The sequence below is a fragment of the Nelusetta ayraudi genome, unplaced genomic scaffold (assembly GCF_046127955.1).
Source record: "Nelusetta ayraudi isolate G7.1 ecotype Tasmania unplaced genomic scaffold, CSIRO-AGI_Nayr_v1 ptg000048l, whole genome shotgun sequence".
Classification (NCBI taxonomy): domain Eukaryota; kingdom Metazoa; phylum Chordata; class Actinopteri; order Tetraodontiformes; family Monacanthidae; genus Nelusetta; species Nelusetta ayraudi.
This window is the reverse complement of record NW_027466098.1, coordinates 7,196,426-7,216,361: the sequence shown is the minus strand read 5'-3', so window position 1 is coordinate 7,216,361 and position 19,936 is coordinate 7,196,426. Positions and strand designations below refer to the sequence as shown.

General features: G+C 41.6%; 3 protein-coding genes across 3 annotated transcripts; all 3 read left to right on the top strand.

Moving 5' to 3' along the window:
• The first annotated feature begins 513 nt into the window (after nt 1-513).
• On the top strand, nt 514-1,848 carry LOC142895161 (apolipoprotein A-I-like). Its single transcript, XM_076035996.1, has 3 exons — nt 514-659; nt 818-959; nt 1,111-1,848. Exons 1-3 carry the CDS (start codon nt 617-619, stop codon nt 1,661-1,663), a joined length of 738 nt encoding a protein of 245 aa, XP_075892111.1. The 5' UTR covers nt 514-616; the 3' UTR covers nt 1,664-1,848.
• Nucleotides 1,849-4,033: 2,185 nt separating this feature from the next.
• On the top strand, nt 4,034-7,592 carry LOC142895160 (T-box transcription factor TBX1). The gene is made up of 8 exons (XM_076035995.1): nt 4,034-4,070; nt 4,182-4,350; nt 4,665-4,766; nt 4,902-5,073; nt 5,193-5,348; nt 5,465-5,532; nt 6,064-6,197; nt 7,359-7,592. Exons 1-8 carry the CDS (start codon nt 4,064-4,066, stop codon nt 7,409-7,411), a joined length of 861 nt encoding a protein of 286 aa, XP_075892110.1. The 5' UTR covers nt 4,034-4,063; the 3' UTR covers nt 7,412-7,592.
• Nucleotides 7,593-7,719: 127 nt separating this feature from the next.
• On the top strand, nt 7,720-18,635 carry bace1 (beta-secretase 1). The gene is made up of 9 exons (XM_076035994.1): nt 7,720-9,171; nt 11,970-12,058; nt 12,861-13,077; nt 13,820-13,957; nt 14,058-14,192; nt 14,278-14,379; nt 15,356-15,505; nt 17,098-17,269; nt 17,362-18,635. Exons 1-9 carry the CDS (start codon nt 8,866-8,868, stop codon nt 17,598-17,600), a joined length of 1,548 nt encoding a protein of 515 aa, XP_075892109.1. The 5' UTR covers nt 7,720-8,865; the 3' UTR covers nt 17,601-18,635.
• Nucleotides 18,636-19,936: the final 1,301 nt, after the last annotated feature.

Genomic DNA, 19,936 nt, shown 5'->3' with positions numbered 1-19,936 from the left:
CTCCGCCAAGGTAAGTCAAAGCTGTGCTGCGCTGGGAGGTGAAGGGCCTGAATAGGTCTTTTACAAACATTTCAAAGGGAATTCCTTATTCTTCTGTTGTGACTGAGCTTCCGCCCAACAGCTAAACTTTGCAAAATGCAAACGCGTTCAGTGTTGGTGTTGTTTCCTTGACTGCGGTTTGCATATGTGCATTCACATCGGTTCTCTCGAGCTGTACCGCACTCTCCAATAATACCAGGGAGCCTCTCACAATCTTTCAGCACCTTACAAAGATCAGGCTCTTTAAAATTGTAAGCACCTGAACTGAGTTTTCTAAATGTATGGGGTCCTTTCTCTATGAGAGCGAATTGTTCTCTCCAGTGCTCTTGTCCTGAAACCCATCTACATACAAAACTCTTACCAGTATTTTGAAAAAACACTCAAACACACTCAGGAATGCACAAGTGTCAAGACATTTCTTCCCCTCTTAAGCCTTTTCTGATTTAAAAGATTAAAAGAATGTCAATTTTTTTTTCTTCCTTAAAACAACATCTTTTTGTAAACCTAGTGACAGTATTTCTGGCAATGTTTTGAAGACCATCTGAAATCTTTTGCATTCCTCTACCAGGCTACCATCATGAAGTTTGCAGTCCTTGCTCTCACCCTTCTCCTGGCTGTGGGTGAGTACTGGGGTAGTGCATACAAAATCCATGGAGATCAATTTTAGACAACATGTGAAATTTGAATGATATTGTTTTATTACACCCAAAAGTTGTTTTTTTCCCCCAGGTTGCACGTGCTAACTTTGCTTTGAACTTCCTGCTTTCCCACCTTTCAGCCTCTCAGGCTGATCCTGTGCCTGAGGAACCCTCTGACATTCAGCAGCGGTTCACTGGATTCAAGTCTATGGTGGCTCAGGTTAAGGACATCTTAGACAGAACCATTGCTACCGCTCCAGACGCTGATCAATTGGAATTGCCGTAAGATTCTTATCCAGTCATTTTAGATTTTCTTTGTATTTCTATTGTCAACAGTTTATTCACTATTTTTTGTTCTGCCCAAATCTCATTTGAAATGTCATGCAGTTTACAGCAGTGCGCTCATTTATTATTTTCTTTTCCCTGCATTTAGTTCTGCACTTTCTGATGGCCTCGGTGCTTTGCTCACACAGCTGCAAACTAATGAGGAGGGTATTGTGGCTTCCCTCACTGCCAGCCACGAAATGTTCTCTCAGATGACTGGGGCTGGAGAGCTCTCAGGGGAGTTGGATGCAGCTGTGGGCAACTTAGATGGAATTTTCAAAGCCCACCTTGCTGAATACAATATATTGCTGAAGCCCATCGTCGCTGACTTCAAACGAATGTCTGAGGGGTTCAGGGATCTGGCTGCCCCCAAGATTAAAACTCTGCGCGACGAGTTTAGGACAAACGTAGAGGAGACCCTCAATGCTCTCGGCCCCGTTGTACGCACCATACTGAAAATGGTGGCAAACTTCAAGGATGCGATTAACGTGTATATAGATGAGTACAGGGGGAGTATGGAAGAGATCCAGAGGATGTATGAGAGCCTCTCAGTGGAAGAGAAACTAAGAAGGCAGCAGGAAATAGAGGCCCTTGCTGAAGAAATTAGGGAACGTATACGCTATGTGTTCAAGACCACCTTTGCGGCTGCACCGTCTAGCTAAATCCTTGCCACCCTCTTTCTAACACCATTTTCCCGACACCCATTTAGCCTAGATCCATCCCTCTTTTCTCCTTATTCCTCCTTTCATGCATGGACCACATTCAAAACAATGTTGGTGCCAAACTAATGCATGTCTAATGCAAGCAGCATGGCTGGTCTCTAGTTCTCGGTCTTCCATACACAAAACGCATGCATTCTCCAGAAGCGTGGCCACAGGTTCGCGCTTTTTTTGTTGTTGTGAGAATTGTATGTCAAAATGACATCTGTGTAACGAGACTTGTTTGAAACTGTTAAGTTCAATAAACATCTGACTGTTAATTCCTCCTTGCTGTCATGTGTGTATGTGCTCTCAAAAAAAGTCGTCAACTATATCAAAATAGCTACAGTAGACAGTGAAAGTAGAGAATTCAATCGGAATTTTGCACAAATCCACACTTTAAATGTCACACATGTTCCACTTTATACTCCCTTGTGTAATTGGATTTGAGTTCCCCTCACTTTTTTTATGGAAACATAATATGTGCACGATGGAATGCATTTTGAGCTTTTGGATGTAAACACCAGAACTGGCATAAACCTCAGGGATCTCATGTAATAATTACTCCATGGAGTGATGACTTTTGTTTGGATTGTTTGTCAAAATCATTTAGTTAAGTGTACAAAACCACCAATCGAAAAGGTTGATTGTAGCTTCATGTGCAAGGTAACATTTCTGGCGTGAACAAACTCAAATTCATGTCTTGAAAACCCCAAGGGATCAAAAATGAGCTCCAGCAACCTAACATAAGTCTAAAGATAATTTTTTTCTGCAGCTAACTGATCATTTCTTTCTTTCTTTCTTTTTTAAATATATCATTGCCTAACCTTTCCAAATGGCAATCTCATTTAAAAAAGAAAGAAAGAAAGAAAAAAGGCCTGAATGTTCTACACATTACAAAGAAGATGGTCAAGAACACGTTTTGCCCAGGTGACAATTCAAATTTCACAAAATCCTATAACAATACACCAAGAGCATCTCTGAATACAACATCATGCCCTCACCATTGTTAGATTGTTTGTGACCTCAGCGTGCCTCTGAGGTCATCTCACACTGACAACACTTCGAGGGGTCACCATTGATCCAAAGCAGTCACAGAGAGGGGGAAAAAAAGAGCCAATGTTAATATGGTACCTTCTACTTAAGAAGGGTGTCTGACAGCATGTGTGATATTAATGTCTGTGGTCCTAAACCTGTGCTCAGTGAACTGGGAGGAGTAAGGAATTAACCACTGAATTGCTAATTTTTACTTTGTTATTTAGTTTTGCTTTATGGGGTAAAAATCTGCCTTCTTCGTCAGCAGCCCTTTGGAAGAAAGCCTTCAACACTACCCCATCACAGGGACCACAGGGGCTAAACAGCCAGCAAATGACAAACCAATTGGGTAAACTGATCATACTAAAAATCCAAAACATGGCAGAAGACTTTTTTTGTGTGTTTGAATCAATTAACATACAGTATTTTTTTTCAAATTTACTAATATAGGTTTTGAAATGGTGAGAAATTGGTATAACTTAAAATAAAGTGTTTTGTTTTATCTCATCATGAGCGCAGTGCATTTCTCTTTCACCCCCTTGTTGAATGAGCGATGCAGAGACCTCTTCCAGTCAGATTGTTTTCTCTTTTCCAAATCAGATGTTGGTGTTATGGAGTCTTACAATGACGATCGGTGAAACCATGACTTGTTTGAGTCCCACAAGCCTGTTAAGGCAACACATTGTTTTCAAACTAAGGTCAAATGGTCTGCTTGAGAACAAGATGAAACTAATTACGCTGGTGTTGAAGCTACCCCCCTCCCCTCCCCCGCCCACCTGCTACAGCCTAATCCCCATAGGTGGTGCCTAATGAAAAAAGCTTTTTCCTGCCTTCGTCTGTCCACACCAAGTAACATCGAGGTTGCTAAGGATGTTAATAATGTGAGACAGTCCGGGCAGGACGCGCCCTCCTCCTTAGACTTTACCGTGCAGGGAACAACAAGAAATGTAAGCAGAGATTTTGTAGTATCCTCAAAAAAAACAACAACAAAAAAAAAATCCAATCCACGCAAGCGTGTGTCTGTGTGTATGTGAGCGCGCACAACCGTGTCCGTATTTCTCGAGGCGGTGTGCGTTGCGTGCGTACGCAGCTCTGATTAGTGCATGTCAGATGCAAAATGAGTATTGTTATGGATGAGGCATCTGCTCGGGTCCCCAGTGAGCGGCTCGCCGTGTATAAAACCAGCATGTTTCCCTCATCCTTGGTCATGCATCCGGAGCAGTGGTGGCTGGGATGTAAAGGCACAGTGCCTGCCGTCACTGGAAAGTGAGAAAGCCGACAAGAAAGAGCGTCATTTCCTTCGTACTTCATTCTATTGGCAATTGCAAAATGGATGGTAGGTTGGTTGCTCCAATCATCGAAACCGCTCAAGTTTCAAGAGTCGATGATATACGTGGTGATGGCAAGAGACGGAATCTGTGCGTCTGTTGTTTTCTTCTCTCCTCAGCTCTTCAGCAAAACTGCGAACTATCCCTACTCTGCTGCGCAAACGGAGGGTCGCCGAGGATCGACAAGGCCCCGCAAGTGAGTGGGGTGAAGGTTCAGCTGGAGATGCATGCACTTTGGCAGCAGTTTGATCAGCTGGGCACAGAGATGATAGTTACCAAAGCCGGAAGGTAAGTGAACAAATACTTCTATTTACTTTAGGGGCACATATGAGCAGCTCAGCACCCCTGTCCTCGTGTCTCTCTCGCATCTGCTTCGCTAACCATGTTGTGCAGACACATTGTGGAGTAGTTCACATGCCCAGTTGCTTTTAATGTAGTTTTTTTTCTTCAGAAAAAGCCTAATTTTCTCAGTGTGAGACAACAAAGTGATGTTTCATTCATTTGTGGGGATTTTGTGAAGATTTGCAGCGGCACTGATTACTGTGTAATTGCCCTTCCATGTTCAGCCCTTTCTTTCACTTTTTCATTTTCACACACTGCAGGAGGATGTTCCCAACATTTCAGATACAAATCTCTGGGATGTATCCTGCCTCTGAGTATGTTTTGTTGATGGACTTTGTCCCCGTGGATGATAAAAGATACAGGTCAGACTTAGTACGAGATGTAGTCTTGGTGTAAAAAACAAAAACAAATCGACTATATATTGAGCAATTGGAAATAATGTGTGTGTGTGTGTGTGTGTGTGTGTGTGTGTGTGTGTGTGTGTGTGTGTGTGTCAGGTACGCTTTTCACAGCTCATCCTGGTTGGTGGCAGGGCGAGCTGATGTCATAGCTCCAAGCAGGATGCACTTCCACCCAGACTCGCCTGCCTGCGGAGCGCAGTGGATGAAGCAGACCGTGTCCTTCGACACACTCAAACTCACAAACAACCTGCTGGATGACAATGGACATGTCAGTCTCTCTCTGTCCCTCTCTCTCTTTTGTCTCAGAGAAAAGAAAAGAAGTTGAACGAAAAAGTTGTGTACAACTCTGACTTGGTTTTGTGTTTTGTCCAACCTCAACATTGTCAGATGATATTAAACTCCATGCACCGCTACCAGCCACGCTTTCATGTGGTGTACGTGGATCCCGCTCCCAATAGTCACTTGAACGCACACAAGAACTTCTGCTCCTTTGTCTTCCCCGAGACATGTTTCATGGCTGTCACAGCATATCAGAATCATCGGGTAGGCTGACGTGATCGATAGATAACACAATTAACCATGGTCGCAGCACAGGCCTTTTGGCTTCATCCAGCTTTACCAAGTGTGTTACTTTCCTGTCTCCACATGCTCTTCTTCAGATCACTCAGCTAAAAATTGCAAGCAACCCATTTGCTAAAGGTTTCCGGAACACTGAACCCCAAGATCGGTGAGTTTATTTTCATGTATATATATGTCTGTATTTGTACATGTATATACAAATTTACACATGCATATATATATAACCTCTTTACTTTACCCCTCAAATTGCGTGTTATAATTGTAAATGGTTGCTGCTATGTGTATTGTTTAAGAATCTTCAGAAATAAATACATTTTATTATCTTATTTTGTCTTTTAAGAGAACCTGTTTTTATTAGGAAATAATTAATGTGGAAAAACAACAACTAGAAAACTAAAATAAATGTGAATAAACACATCTTTTCCCGGAAAGATGGTGCAGGAACATGATTACATCAGTTTGTCAATGTTTGCACACAGAGGCAAATCAAAAGCTATCACAGTGATAGCTAATCCTTGACCTTTGTGCCCCTGATGCCCACATGACTGGCTGTGGCAGCGAGCAGACACACTGCTCAGGACAGTAACCTTACAAACATGTGTCCATCTGTCTACCTGCCCTGAGTGACTGTAAACAGCGCTTGAATGTGTGCGTGTCCGCGTTTGTGCACTCTTCTCAGGTTGTGCAATTCTGGTCAGCTACCCGTCAGGTGTCCACAAGGGGGCAGAGATGACTTTGTGAAACCAGCACAGCAAGCAGGACCTTCTCCAAGTCATTCACAACTAAGGACTGCCACAATTCAACCTGATCGGGGTGAGCAAATCATGCTTCTGTCTGGTTTCTTTACAATGACCAATTCTGCCACCCTAAATTGTACTTTTGTTGAACTGACCATCACAATTTGAGTGAAAGAACCTCGACGATCATGATTTTAAAAAGGAAAAAATCTGAGAGATATTACAAAGTTGTGAAACAGAGAGATGGTAAAAATCTGACTGTTCTAAGAAGAGCTATCAACATAGTGATGGGACAGTCTACTGACCTGACAATTGTCCAGGGATAGTCACATTTGAACTGAGAAATTGAAAAGCTAAGGTCGTTGTCACCTCGTCTTGTAGCCAGGAAGGTGCTGATGGTCCGCTTGTGTTTCATCAATTTAGAGATTTGACCTTAATGGAGATGTATATTCAAAGTTAACTTCGCTCCCATTACCACTACTAGTAAGTGGTTTGATCACAGCATTACATTGCTTAATAAGTCAGTAAGTTTGCCTGACATCGACCCAGCAGAGAATTTATGGGATTACGTCCAGAGGAGGGGAGACCAAACCAAAAATGCAAATGAGCAGAAAGCCCTTCATCTCTTACCAAGTAAACTTGGCGTAGTGGCTGCTTGACTGTGGACATTTCTGTATTATGAATCATTTTTCAGGGATAATGGAATTTCGATTGACATAAGCTGAAAGCCATGATATAATCACTAAGACAAAAAAAAAAAACTTTCACTTTCAAGAATTAATGAAATAGTTTAATTTATTTTGATTAAATGAAAAAAAAATTGCTCATGACGTTGTGTGTCATACAATTTCTTTGAGAAGCACATCTAATGTAATAAAAGTGGGTGCTCTGGTGTGGAGGAAATCATTACACATGTTTAATGCCTTACTCTGTTCGTTATATGTACTATATATCTCATCTCTGTATTTTGAGCATTACAAGTACAACTACAAATCACCATTGTTGTCACCGTTGTCATTTGTTTATTCAAAAGTTTTAGTTTTTTATCCATCTCACATTCATGAACAGAACAGAACATTTTAAAAATGTTTACGTTCTCATAATTTTCAAGTCAAATTTATGCAATTTTATAGATTTTTTTTTTTTCTTAATTGAATTGCCCATTTGGGCAAAGTGCACTGTAAAACTTTACATTTGTTTTTTGTTTTTTCTGTGTGTGTTCCCTATCATTTTACAGAACAGAAGGAGCCCATTGTCGATGCAGCAGTGTGGACTGTCCCACCCATGTAAAGACTCTGTCCGACTCGCTGCTGAAAGGAAAGACGGGCACATTTCACAGGCACCATCCTCCTTCCTCCTCCTAATGAAAGTGTCAAGAATCATCTCAAGCCGGAAGTCATTAAAAAAAAAGCAAAAGCAAACAGAGTTATCAAAAATATAATTAAAAGAAATCTCATTTTCTATTAGCAAAGCCTACGTGTCATAAATGTATTAGTCTTGAACAAAGTCTCCCCCAGGAAAAATATCTTCATGAGTAATGTTATTGAGCTGGAGCTTAGCGTGGATAAAATCAGGAGTTTGGCTCAATCATTTTGCATTTGTTGGTTATTATCTGACATGAAATATCAGGCAGAGGCACATTGTGTGTATATGAGAGGAAGGTCAAGAGTCACCTGACAACCCCATCCTTTCAAAGCGGTAAGTCCAAGATCCAAGAAGTAAAAATGAGGAATGTTATTGAGCGTTTGAGTCTCTAAGTATGGCATACATCACACATCAGCACTTGACAATGTCATTATTATTTAGTCTTTTTCCAATCAGATCTGTCCAATAGGTGCTTGACACTTTGGCATGGCCATGTTCAAACAAGCAATTCATCGGTTTTCGTATTTTATCCATCCACCCATCCATCCATTTTCTATACCCGCTTCTTCCTGAACTCAGGGTTGCGGGGTCTGCTGGAGCCTCTCCCAGCTGTCATAGGCGAAGGCATTGTGACACCCTGAACAATTGGCCTGTTCATCGGAGGGCCACATAGAGACAAACAAAGACAGACAACCAATCACACACACACACACACACACACACACACACACACACCTGCGGTAAATTTAGAGTTCCCAATTCACCTCACATGTTTGTTTTTGGACTGTGCGAGGAAGCTGGAGAATCTACGCATGCCTGGAATTGAACCCACAACCTTCTTGCTGCCCTTTCGTCTTTTAAAAGCCACTGAAAATGTCGGATTAAAGATTTTTAACTAGAAATAAATACAGGTAGGGTGGTGACTTCCCCCTTGTTTCCAACCTTGCTAGTGCTTACCTGAAAAGCAGCAAACCGCAGCGCGTTCGAGTCGACATGGGTCTTATTTTGAAAAGGCGTTGCAGGAAGTCGCGTGGCTGTCTACGCATGGCGACTTGATGAGAGTGATGCTCGCTCTGTCGCTGCACTGAAGGGATGCGCCTGGGTGAATGGAGGAGGAGGAAGAGAGGAAAGGGAGGACGATGACAAATAAAATGAAGATATGCGGAAAAAGCGACGCAGAGCTGCAAGGATGTGCCTGGATCGTTAGAACCGCCACCATGGTTTCGAGCGTCGTTTTAGCATCGTCGTCAGCTGATTCCGTCTCATCAATGTCCAAGTGAACGCAGCGCGCCGTCAAAGCGAAGCTTTAAACGCCCCCCCCCCCTCCAACCAACCGCAACAACGTTGCAGAGACCTGCTTTAGGGAAAGTGACGGCGCGATGGCGTCGAAGCCTGGCTTTCGGCGCGGCCTCGGCCTGTGCCTATGGACGGCGCTGTGTTTGGTCTGCGGCGGTCGATCCGCGCCGGACGCCTCGGGCCTGCCTCTAGCCATCCGCCTGCCACTGCGGCAGGGCGCCCGCGCCGAACTGCCGCAGCCGCCGCAGCCGACTGCGCATCCGGCGGCGCGGAGGCGGAGAGGGGCGGCAGCGGTCGGCATCAGCTTTGTGGACATGATCGACAACCTGCGTGGGAAGTCCGGCCAAGGGTACTACGTCGAGATGGCCGTCGGCTCTCCATCGCAGAAGGTAAAAAGTGTTTCCTCGGAGACGGGGTGGTTGTCGCTTGTCTCATTGACAGCCAAGTTAGACCCGAGCCGAGCACACGCAACTTTCAATAAATCAATAAATAGATAAATAATGCGGCTGAAGTGGTGGAAATTGTCCTCAATATTTTAAAATGCTATATATATAATTGGTCACCATCCAAATATATTTCAACCGTCATTCCTACATTAACCGGAAGCTTAAGGTCTTGGCTGTATGGCAAGGTGCAGAGGGCCCGGGCGGGCTTCGAACCCCAGACTCCCGGGTAATAGCCATGCGCGCTTAACCGAAGGGACATCCACTTGGCCAAGTAAGCCAGGGTGTGATCAATTGGAGGCATAATAGTGACACGACCGCCACTGTCACAGCTGGAAAATGTGTTTTCCTTTCATTTTTCAGTTTATTGTAACAAAGGCGTAATTAACCATCAAAGACACTCCGATACATTGTGACAACCAACCCCATCACGAGGTTGGTTGTCACAGGGTATGGGGTTGGTTGTCCCAATTGTTATCAATGAGGTGTCAGTAAAAAAAAGAAAAAAGTATTTTAATATAACACACTTAACTTTTGGGTTGTTTTTTTTAAGCCACAAACACCAAATATGTTTTAGAATTAATACTAGTAGTATTCATCATTGTCCCTTGTCTTTGAAACATGAATTTAAACGAGGTGATTTTCTTTCTTCTTTTTTTTTTAGTTGTCCTAATAAGAGGTGAAATTAAGGAATTTACATGCTGAAAAAAAATGTAGCCTTTCTTAAAAACAAACATTTTCACGAATACAATATAAATATAACATAAATAATCAACATTAATATGTATGTGTATATAATTAAAATCACCTCAGAATATGGGGACTATGGACACATGCTAAACTTTTCTCCATTTCAGGAGTATGTGTGACAACCAACCCCAAGGGCAGTGTGACAACATCCCCAACCAACCTCTTAACAAACATTTTAAGCTAGCTACTACATGGTTTTTAGCTAGCTAGCTAAAACGGACTCAAATCAAAGATGTTAGGTTTGACTTTTTAAAAAGCGTTTGATTTTTAAATGACCAATAACCTACAAGCTTTTAATACAAAAACAATATCAATATAAAAAATACTCTGATGGATACAAATCACATAATATCTCCTAACCTCTATGTTTTGTGTTTCGTCAATAAGATGACCAGTGCAATATGAGCCAGATGTCAGGCTAACTGATGTCAAAATCACGTTACAGCGCCATCTAGTGTGGCTGTAATAAGTGACGTGACAACCAACTCGTGTGACAACCTGCCCTGGTCTCCTCTATAATATATGGTGGATTTTATATTGGTGCAAATAAACGTGGCCCAATATTAAATGAACACAAAGTAATCAAATTGTTTTGGACATAGCCCTCGAAGGACACGTAGACATCATGCTTAGTCTTGGTTTCTTTATTTGTTATCCACGTATAAGGCGATTTCAACCAAATTCTGAGTACAAATTAAATACTGCTACACTGTTGCTTTGTTGTATAACCGTTATACCTCTGCAGCAACAAATGTCCATGTGTTTTTTGAGCGAAAGACTGAATGAACCAGATAGATAATGGAGCCATTAATTCTGCAGAGTAAGGAGTGCCAGCTGGGTGCAGCTGCAGTGTTACAGGCTGGCACCCCAGGGCCAGATTAAGGCCCTTGCAGGAGGACTGATTACATCTGACGGAAATATTCCAAACTGAACAACGCAAACTCTCAACGACTGTTCAAAATGTTCAGAAAAAAAGATTTATAGATAGAAGACAAATGTATGTTTTTGGCAGCTCAAACAGACATAGTCTTCCTATGCAGTCATGGTGGTGTCATATTTTATATTGGAATTATGTTATAGTTGAACCAGAGTTGTTCAAATGACATCGCTTGATTTATTAACACTGTGATTTGAACATATTGCACAAGTGTTTTTGACTCGGTTGATTTTTCTTAATGCCAGCTGATGCCGCAATACTAACTCATTATTGACAACATAAGCAAGTCAAATATTTTAAATACAACACTTGTGTGAGTCTTTGGACCCGTCAACAATAATAAGTAAATCACCTTGAACAGAATCTTTATCATTTAAAGGCCAAAGCCACACACATGTTTTTCCATTGTAAAAAATAGAAAATGATTTTTTTTTTGTACAAATGTAGACAGCAAAAGTAAAAAGTCAACCGAAAAAGAAATACTTGAGTAAAGTACAGATACCTGAAAAATCTACCTGAGTACAGTAACAAAGTATATGTACTTTGTTACTTCCCACCCCTGATGGAAACAGTAACAACCGATGAGCCTGCAACAACGTGATTTTTAAACAGCTTGAATGAACGTCCTGTACCTTTGCGACTTGCCTGTGTTGATACATCAGCGCTAACACTTTTTTTAAATTGTTCATTTGAAATGTTTTTTTTTTTGTAATGGCCACTCAGTAGCGAATGTTTCCTTCCCTCATTCTGCCTCAGGGATTCATTCACAAAATTTGCTGACTGTTTTGACCGCGTGCCAATGATACTGACAGCGGTCGGCAGAAGATGAGGAGAGAGAGAGATGGAGGGAGGAGGATGAGGAACGTGAGAGGCGGGGTCAGGGAAGGGCGTGTAGGGCACATGGAAATGACACAGGACACTGCAAGGAAACAGGACAGGATGCTATTATTTCATTATTTAAAGAGATTCGCAGATGGAAACCACACACAGACTTGGTTTTACATCAGCAGAGTGTGCATGCAGATTTAATATGTCTCGGCCTCTCTGTCCTCATTAGCTGAACATCCTGGTGGACACGGGGAGCAGTAACTTTGCTGTTGGGGCCGCAGCCCATCCGTTCCTGCACAGATACTACCATCGCTCACTGTGAGTAGACACTGTAGTTGCATCTTCTCCCACCACGGTTACTTACAAGATTCAATATGGTCTTTTTTTTTTCTACTAAGCGGGTAATAAATCAAAACACCGTGTTTTTCATTTCAAGTTTTGTGTGGTTTTCTATTTTTATTTTTTTTTCCTTTATGAAAATTCCTGTCAGGTGTATGTCCACTACACTTCAGTAAGAGTCATTTAACTGCACTATGCTCTATGACTTGAGCAACGATCTCAGTTGCTGCTGTTCGCCCTGCTTTTGGATGTCATTAATCTCAATTTTACCATTAAACATCTTATCGACATGGATAGAGTGGAATATAGTACCAGTAGGACAAAAAATTAAAAGCATTAAAAAGTAAGCATTGTCTGTATTGTGTGAATGCTTACTCAGTAATGCATATCACAGTTGAATCTTGTGTAAATGTGAATATCAAGTTTGATACTGCAGGTACTTGTATTTTGAACAGTTTTGTCCCATTTTGTAATGTCATGTGAATTATGCCTTCTACAATACAATCACACTCTTTCATACCTCAATTAATCTACCGATATGCCAATAATTAGATGTTAAGGAAAAAGCGACTTTTGAGGCTTTCTGAGGTTAAAATGACCAAATTTTTATTACTTTACTTCATTGTTTTGTGAATGATTGTTTTTCACCTGCCTTGCTTTTTTCATTATATTCAGGAACCATTTTACAGTCAAAGCTTTTATAATTGTCACCGCCAGTAGAAACCATTGTGCGCTCTACCCCTTGTTTCACATTTATGCCCCATCCTGCCACGCCCCACAGCTCCAGCTCATACCGTGACCAAGGCAGAAGCGTGTACGTCCCGTACACGCAGGGCCGCTGGGAGGGCGAGCTGGGCACCGACCTGGTGTCGGTCCCGCACGGTCCCAACGCCACGCTACGGGCCAACATCGCGGCCATCACCCAGTCAGATCGCTTCTTCATCAACGGATCCAACTGGGAGGGGATCCTGGGACTGGCCTACGCAGACATAGCCCGGGTAGATTGGCATTTTTACCTTTCAATTTAAATAATGACGACTACTAAAAAGGCTCTCAGTGCAGTTCTGATCAGCAGTGGAAACTCATAGATTATTTCAGGTGTATTCATTTTTTTAACACCAATCCGGAGTTGTATTGTATTTTTTGTGCCATGCTTTGCTGAGGCAATATAACTATCAAACTAAGTACATCCGCAAATGTGTGACGTTAATGAGTATGCTCCATAGATATTGAGATGAAAATGACAAAATGAAATTGGCACTGATTACCAAGACTTTGCACCTTAACAACCAAAACAATAATTGTAATTTTCCACTTCATCCATTAAATTTATTTTGGATAATGGGTTGATTATTTATTGAAAGATTTTGAACAATTTGAAGAAAACAAATAAGTTCAAACAAACAAGACAAAGATCTGCCTAACTGTTAGAGAGATGCATAATGTAAGTTTGCATTTTAATCCAAAATACTATTGTGTCCTGCTCACAATCACAACAGTTAAAGAAAACAAATATGTGTCCCTGTGAAAACACAAAAAATTCTTGTCTCAGCCTTTCTGAAAAAAGAATGATTCTGGCTGTGATGCATTCATTAATTCTATTCAGTGAGTTTGAGCTTCGAAATCCAGTTTCTTCTTGGAATTTATTAGCAAGATATTTTTAAACCCACTGTACTCAGAGGTGTGTACTAGAACCGACATCATTCATTATTCATTCTTTGTCTCCCTTTCCCCCTTCAGCCCGACGAGAAGTTGGAGCCTTTCTTTGACTCGCTGGTTCGCCAGACTTCCGTCCCTAATCTCTTCTCTCTACAGCTGTGTGGAGCTGGCTTCACTCAGAACTACTCGCAGGGCAGCGCCACTGTTGGCGGCAGCATGGTGAGTAAGACACCGGCACATTCAAAGGAGTTTGTAAGACTTTATAGCTCAACTGGGGCCGGCAGTGGACTCGTCTTTGTCTTTTGTTTGTGCTTCCAAGATCATCGGAGGTGTGGATCCGTCACTCTATGTGGGGGAGCTCTGGTACACTCCCATCCGCAGGGAGTGGTACTATGAGGTCATTATTGTACGTATCGAGGTGAACGGGCAGAACCTCAACATGGACTGTAAGGAGGTAAAACCAATCAGTTAAAAAAAAACAAAAAAAACACTAATACCGGATTATCGTATATTTTAACTTGCCTTTCCCCGTCTTATAGTACAACTATGATAAAAGCATTGTGGACAGTGGCACCACCAACCTTCGCCTGCCGAAAAAGGTATTCCAGGCCGCCGTCAAGGCCATCGAAGCAGCTTCCTCGGTGAGTCCTCCCTCTGTCACGCTTTCCTCACAACTGTGAAATCAGTTGACCTGATCCTGCTGTTTGAATTCTAGTTTGGCACTGGTTTTCTGGTATGATACTGCCAAACATTTGAGTTGCCTCCTCACTTTACACATACCACACAAGGTGTCATTTGGTTGTGTGAGGTGTCAGTTTGAAGCTGAAATGCATGATAAGTGTGTTTCTTTGTTGTTGTTTTTTTCATTTTTAAATTTTGAGTCAACGTTTTCACAAGCTTTATGCACTGTTACAACCAGCTCGTGAGGGGAAAGGGAAGTAACATAAATCCAGGTGTAACGTGGTTAAACAAAAATTATTTATTACAAAAATAAGGTAAAAAGTAGCTTACCTAGCTCGTTCAAAAAAAAGGAAACCAAAAACCTAATTGTCTACCCTAACTAACCTAAAAGGAAATACAGAACAAAACAGCACCCATCACTAGTGAGGCTAACAAAGGATCTAAGGTTAGTGCATAAGGAAATGTGCAGGTAAACTCAAGTTCCTCTTGCGTGCTCAACCCAAAACTACAGTCTTCTTCTCATTTGGGCAGTTCCCCCGTCATCTCCCTCCATCGAACTCTGCCCTTTGTCTCCCACCGCTGAATCTTGCCTCTGTTCCAACCTCAGCTTCCTTCTATATTCACATACTTGCAGTCGAACCAGATGTTGGATTCAGTTTTGTCAATCTCCAAAACATCTGGACCTGTTCATACAGAATTCAAAACCAAGAGTCAGTCGGTCTGTTGGCACATTGTTTTGATTTGACGTATCAATTCACTGACCACTCACGCTGAATCCCACCTGAGTACGGACATTTGTTTGTTCCTTACGCATCAGCATATTTAGACATTCGCTTCTTGCCTCATGTGATTGCTGCCCAAACTGAACAGTTACGATCTTGGTCTCCTAATATTGTCCTGCTGTTGGATCCTCATGTTTGCGTCTGTTTTTTTCAGACTGAGCAGTTTCCCTCTGGATTCTGGCTAGGAGAGCAGCTGGTGTGTTGGCAGGCCGGCACTACACCGTGGCACATCTTCCCAGTCATCTCCCTCTACCTGATGAGTGAAAACCACAACCAGTCCTTCAGAATCTCCATCCTGCCGCAGGTAATGCACACAACTCGTCCTGGATGCAACGTGTGGTCTGAACTAGAAAACTAGAAAACGGACTAGAAAATGTGTGGCAAAGAATTTTCTGACTCTGCAGTACATAAAGGTGAAAGGTTCTCGAGAGCTTTACTTGAAAATACAGGGTTGTTGTTACTCCTGTGGCTCGTGCACATTCTCTATGTACGCAAGGCTTGAGAGTAAAGACGTTTCATTGTCCTGTGTACTTACACAAAAAACGGCCTGGTCGTACTTTACATACAATACTTTCACACACTCCTTTGAATTTTTTCTTTTTTCTTTTTTTTTTACCAAATATCAATGACAATCCCCATTGAATATGCTTTCTTAAAGGTCCAGTGTGTAATATTTGGCTTGATGTATGATTTTTATATTGATAAAAAAAAAAAAGTACTGCCCATAAATACATTAAGTCTATTATTGCAGTATAATGAAAGTAATTTGATACATAGATAGATAGAGAGATAGAGAGATACTTTATTGTCCGATTTCAGTAAAAAAACAAAAAAACAAAAAAAACAAATTCCAACACATTCAGTTCGCAGAAGGACATGTGCAAAAGTTGTGGACGCACAAAGCGGCTGTTGTGCATCGCTGCCTTTTTTTCCAGTCCAGGTGGTGCTCAGCAAATAGTCGAGTAATGAGACATTGTAACACCTGATTGCTCACTTTTTTAAAAGAAGCGCAGAGAAGGGGTGTGAAAAAGAAGCTTGCAGGATAACAGAGGTGGCATTCTCCGTGGATGTGTCGGGCTCAATGTGCATTATAATGCCGTGGGTTCAGAGAGGAGGGGGAGACTGGCTGGCTTTGATGTTCCGCGTCATCTTGTTGATTTTCTTGAGGTATTTTTCCGTTTTTTCATGCTATAAGCGCACCATCACAGGAGTTACCATAAATGCACCATGACAAGACCAATAGAGATAGTTTCTGATTCACTCATCCAGGTGGTCCAACTGTGGCCCTCTAGCCGGTATTATAGATCTATATTCACCAAAACAACCCAGTTCAACAACAGCTTTTTCCCATTGTCATCAGGTCTCTGAACTGCGTTCACCAATGTACCCTGTTCTCACTGTCTGTATATGTTGATTCTCTGGGATACTTGTACCGTCTGTGTACACCCTATTTGCACTTTCTGTTGTATTTCTAATAATATTTATATTTGTTGAATTTCTCTATGACTATATATGTATGTATATGTATGTGATGCTATAGTAATTGAACTAAGGTCATTATGTCTTCTAGTTTCCAATTATGTTACAGTATTATTTTATCCCAGACAGATATTTTAGGTTGTTATTTACCTGACATGTTTCGCCGAGAGTGTCACGTGATGGTAGTGTGACGCGTCTTTAACAGCTGATGTTCCTGAAGGCGTTACCCACCTGTCAGATTTGACAGATGTGTCACGCCTTCCGGAAATAACAACCTAAAATAAATGTCTGGGATAAAAGAATACTGTAACATAATGGATGCCATAGTAGCCACATGCTTAAAAATGCTGTTCCAATAGAAAATTCTGCCAATATTTGTTGTGCAGTCCATCATAAATGAATTTCATTGATTTACAGCAATACCTGAGGCCGGTCGAGGATGTGGCATCTGCCCAGGAGGACTGCTATAAGTTTGCTGTGTCCCAGTCGAGCACTGGCACAGTGATGGGAGCCGTCATCATGGAGGGCTTCTATGTGATCTTCGATCGAGAGAGGAAGCGCATCGGCTTCGCCGTCAGCACCTGTCACGGTGAGAAGGGGGAGGGTAAAAAAATATGCATTTCGATCTGCCCTTTTGTTTTGCGTTTCCAGGAACGTCTGCCACTATTCTCTTCTTTGTAGTGCACGACGAGTTCCGCACAACCCAGGTGAAAGGCCCGTTCCACGGCGTTGACCTGGACGACTGCGGCTACAACATACCTCAGACGGACGAGTCCACGCTGATGACCATCGCCTACATCATGGCGGGAATCTGCGCCCTCTTCATGCTGCCGCTGTGTCTCATGGTGTGCCAGTGGCGCTTCGCCCGCTGCCTACACCCACAGGGGGACTTTGCTGATGATATGTCCCTCCTGAAATGACCCAACTCCAAAAGCCAGGGGACTGGGTGGACCGGGGTGAAGAGGATGTGCATTTTTACTCAACATCGGTGCTGCTGAAATGGATCGTTCAAAGGCGGTGTATTTGGAGAAATTCATACACTGAACTGTACCCAAATTTGGGAGCGCTTGAGGATATTAAGAGCCATTACTAACCTGAAAGACAACCACTGGTGTCATCAGTGTCAACTATTGCCTGTTTAAGATACCTATGCAGCTCTAAAATGGTGTAAGAAAAGAAAAACAGTTGCAGAGATAGGTTGGATCTGGAACTTGAGCCCAATTCCGGGATGAATCAGGTGTAGATTTCCATGGCTTGGTTTGATCATACAAGGCGAGTATTTACATGTTTGTAGTTCCACTGTATGTGGCTTGTGAGAATGAACAACGGATGTCGTGAGCATGCCTGTACGTGTCCAAAGCTGTACTATAAGTGAAGAGTATTCAGAAAGGTTTATTGACAAATGTATTGAAAATGGCACTATTTTAAAGGCAGTACGAGTCGCAAATGAAACACAGATGAAAAAGGCTTATTTAATAAAATATCACACTTTTACAGCATTTACCGCAAAAAAACAAACAAACAAGAAACAGTTGTGCTTGGTGTGTAAACTGAGAACCACTGGACACAGTCAATTTTAGATGTCAAATTTTCCTCTCAAACCAATTGCTTCTGTGTATCTCGTGTACACAAACTGCATTTTTAAATGATCTTTTATGCACAGGCACACGCTTGTGCGTGCGCAGGCGTGCACACACACACAATGCACATTGCTTATCTTAATGCTGCACCATATGATGATTTGCACATGTAAAATTTTTTACATGTAACCACATCTTTTAATGGGGACCATTCAGCATCTGTAAACTCATAGAATAAAACCAGCCCAAAGTATGTTATAACACTAAAGAACACTATATATGTCAACAAGGGACATGTTGTCTCAACAAGCTGTATATTTATCCATCCAGGTGCTGGCAGTGCTGTTCAAACAATAAAGTACCTACTGCAACTATGATGTTTGTTCCATGGTTTTTGTTTAATCTTACAAAATGCGAGGTTAAAAAAAAGAAAAATAAACCAAATAGAGATGGGCAAGATATATAACCCATAATGGTAACATTAATGATAGTAAAAGATTGCAAGAGGTGTTTTTTTGTTTGTTTGTTTGTTTTGTTTTTTAATTTCGTCAACACACTAAAACTAAACTGCAGTACAAATTAACATCAGAGAAAACATAAGTATAGCAACTGAATTTAAAGATAGCCCTTAAAAGGTGATGAAAGTTGTACAAGTTCGGTCCCACTTTCCCTCAAATTTAACTAATTTGACGTTGCACTGTATCTAAAACTAAAGTCGTAGTCTGAAAAAAATGGAAAGCAACACATTCGCGAGTACACTGACAAATAGCAGTGTGGTGTTGACAACGTTGGTGTTTCTAAATTAAAGTGGCGTTCTTTTATCTTTTATCTTTTGTTCTTTGCACAGTGTTGTTTTGGGCATACTTAAATGCCAATTATTGTAGTATTATTGTGTATTGATATACTGAATATCAATCTGTAAGTAACACCCGTATAAAATGTACATGAGGTCTTCTGGTTGTGACGTAGCATCATGTTGAGATACTGGAATGTGGCTTTTTAAGTCGTCAGTGATGCGATACTTCGCCAAACCTGGTGGTGGCAGTGTGTCACAATGTATCTAGTGAGTCATTCATGTTCATGGACCGAGGAAATGCTTAGTGCAGTTTTCTGGGTTGACAAATATAACCGTAGAATTAAACTTAAAATATGTTCTATGAACGTAGTGTTACACACCAGGTTGGGTTAATTATCTGTGGAAGCGAGCTATTGTTAACATGATTCCACGCTTCTTACGACGTTGCGTTAACGTGTTCCTTGTTATCTTGCACAGCATGTTTTGCGGTCTACATAATGGCCTTCAAAATTTAAACTGAATTTCATTTTTTTTAAAACTTCAATGAAACTACTCCTTATCAAAATCAATTAAAACATTTGTAGCACGGAAAACGAGCTCCAAAAACTTTCAGCTTGAATTGGCCACAACACCCGTACTCCTCTCTCTTAACAGGAAAAACATCCTGCGTAAATATTTGTACGCATGATTTCTAGAAGTAAACTGAGATATTTAAAATGTTGATTCTATTTTTGTTCAACCATATCACTTTTTCTGGATGGCGTGCAGTAAAATCGTAGTTTTCCCTCGTTCCCGCGGTTTGATAACTATGTCGCTGAGATGTCCGACGTTACGTGAACACAACGCAGCACATGAAACGTGCACTTGGCCGCGCCCATTC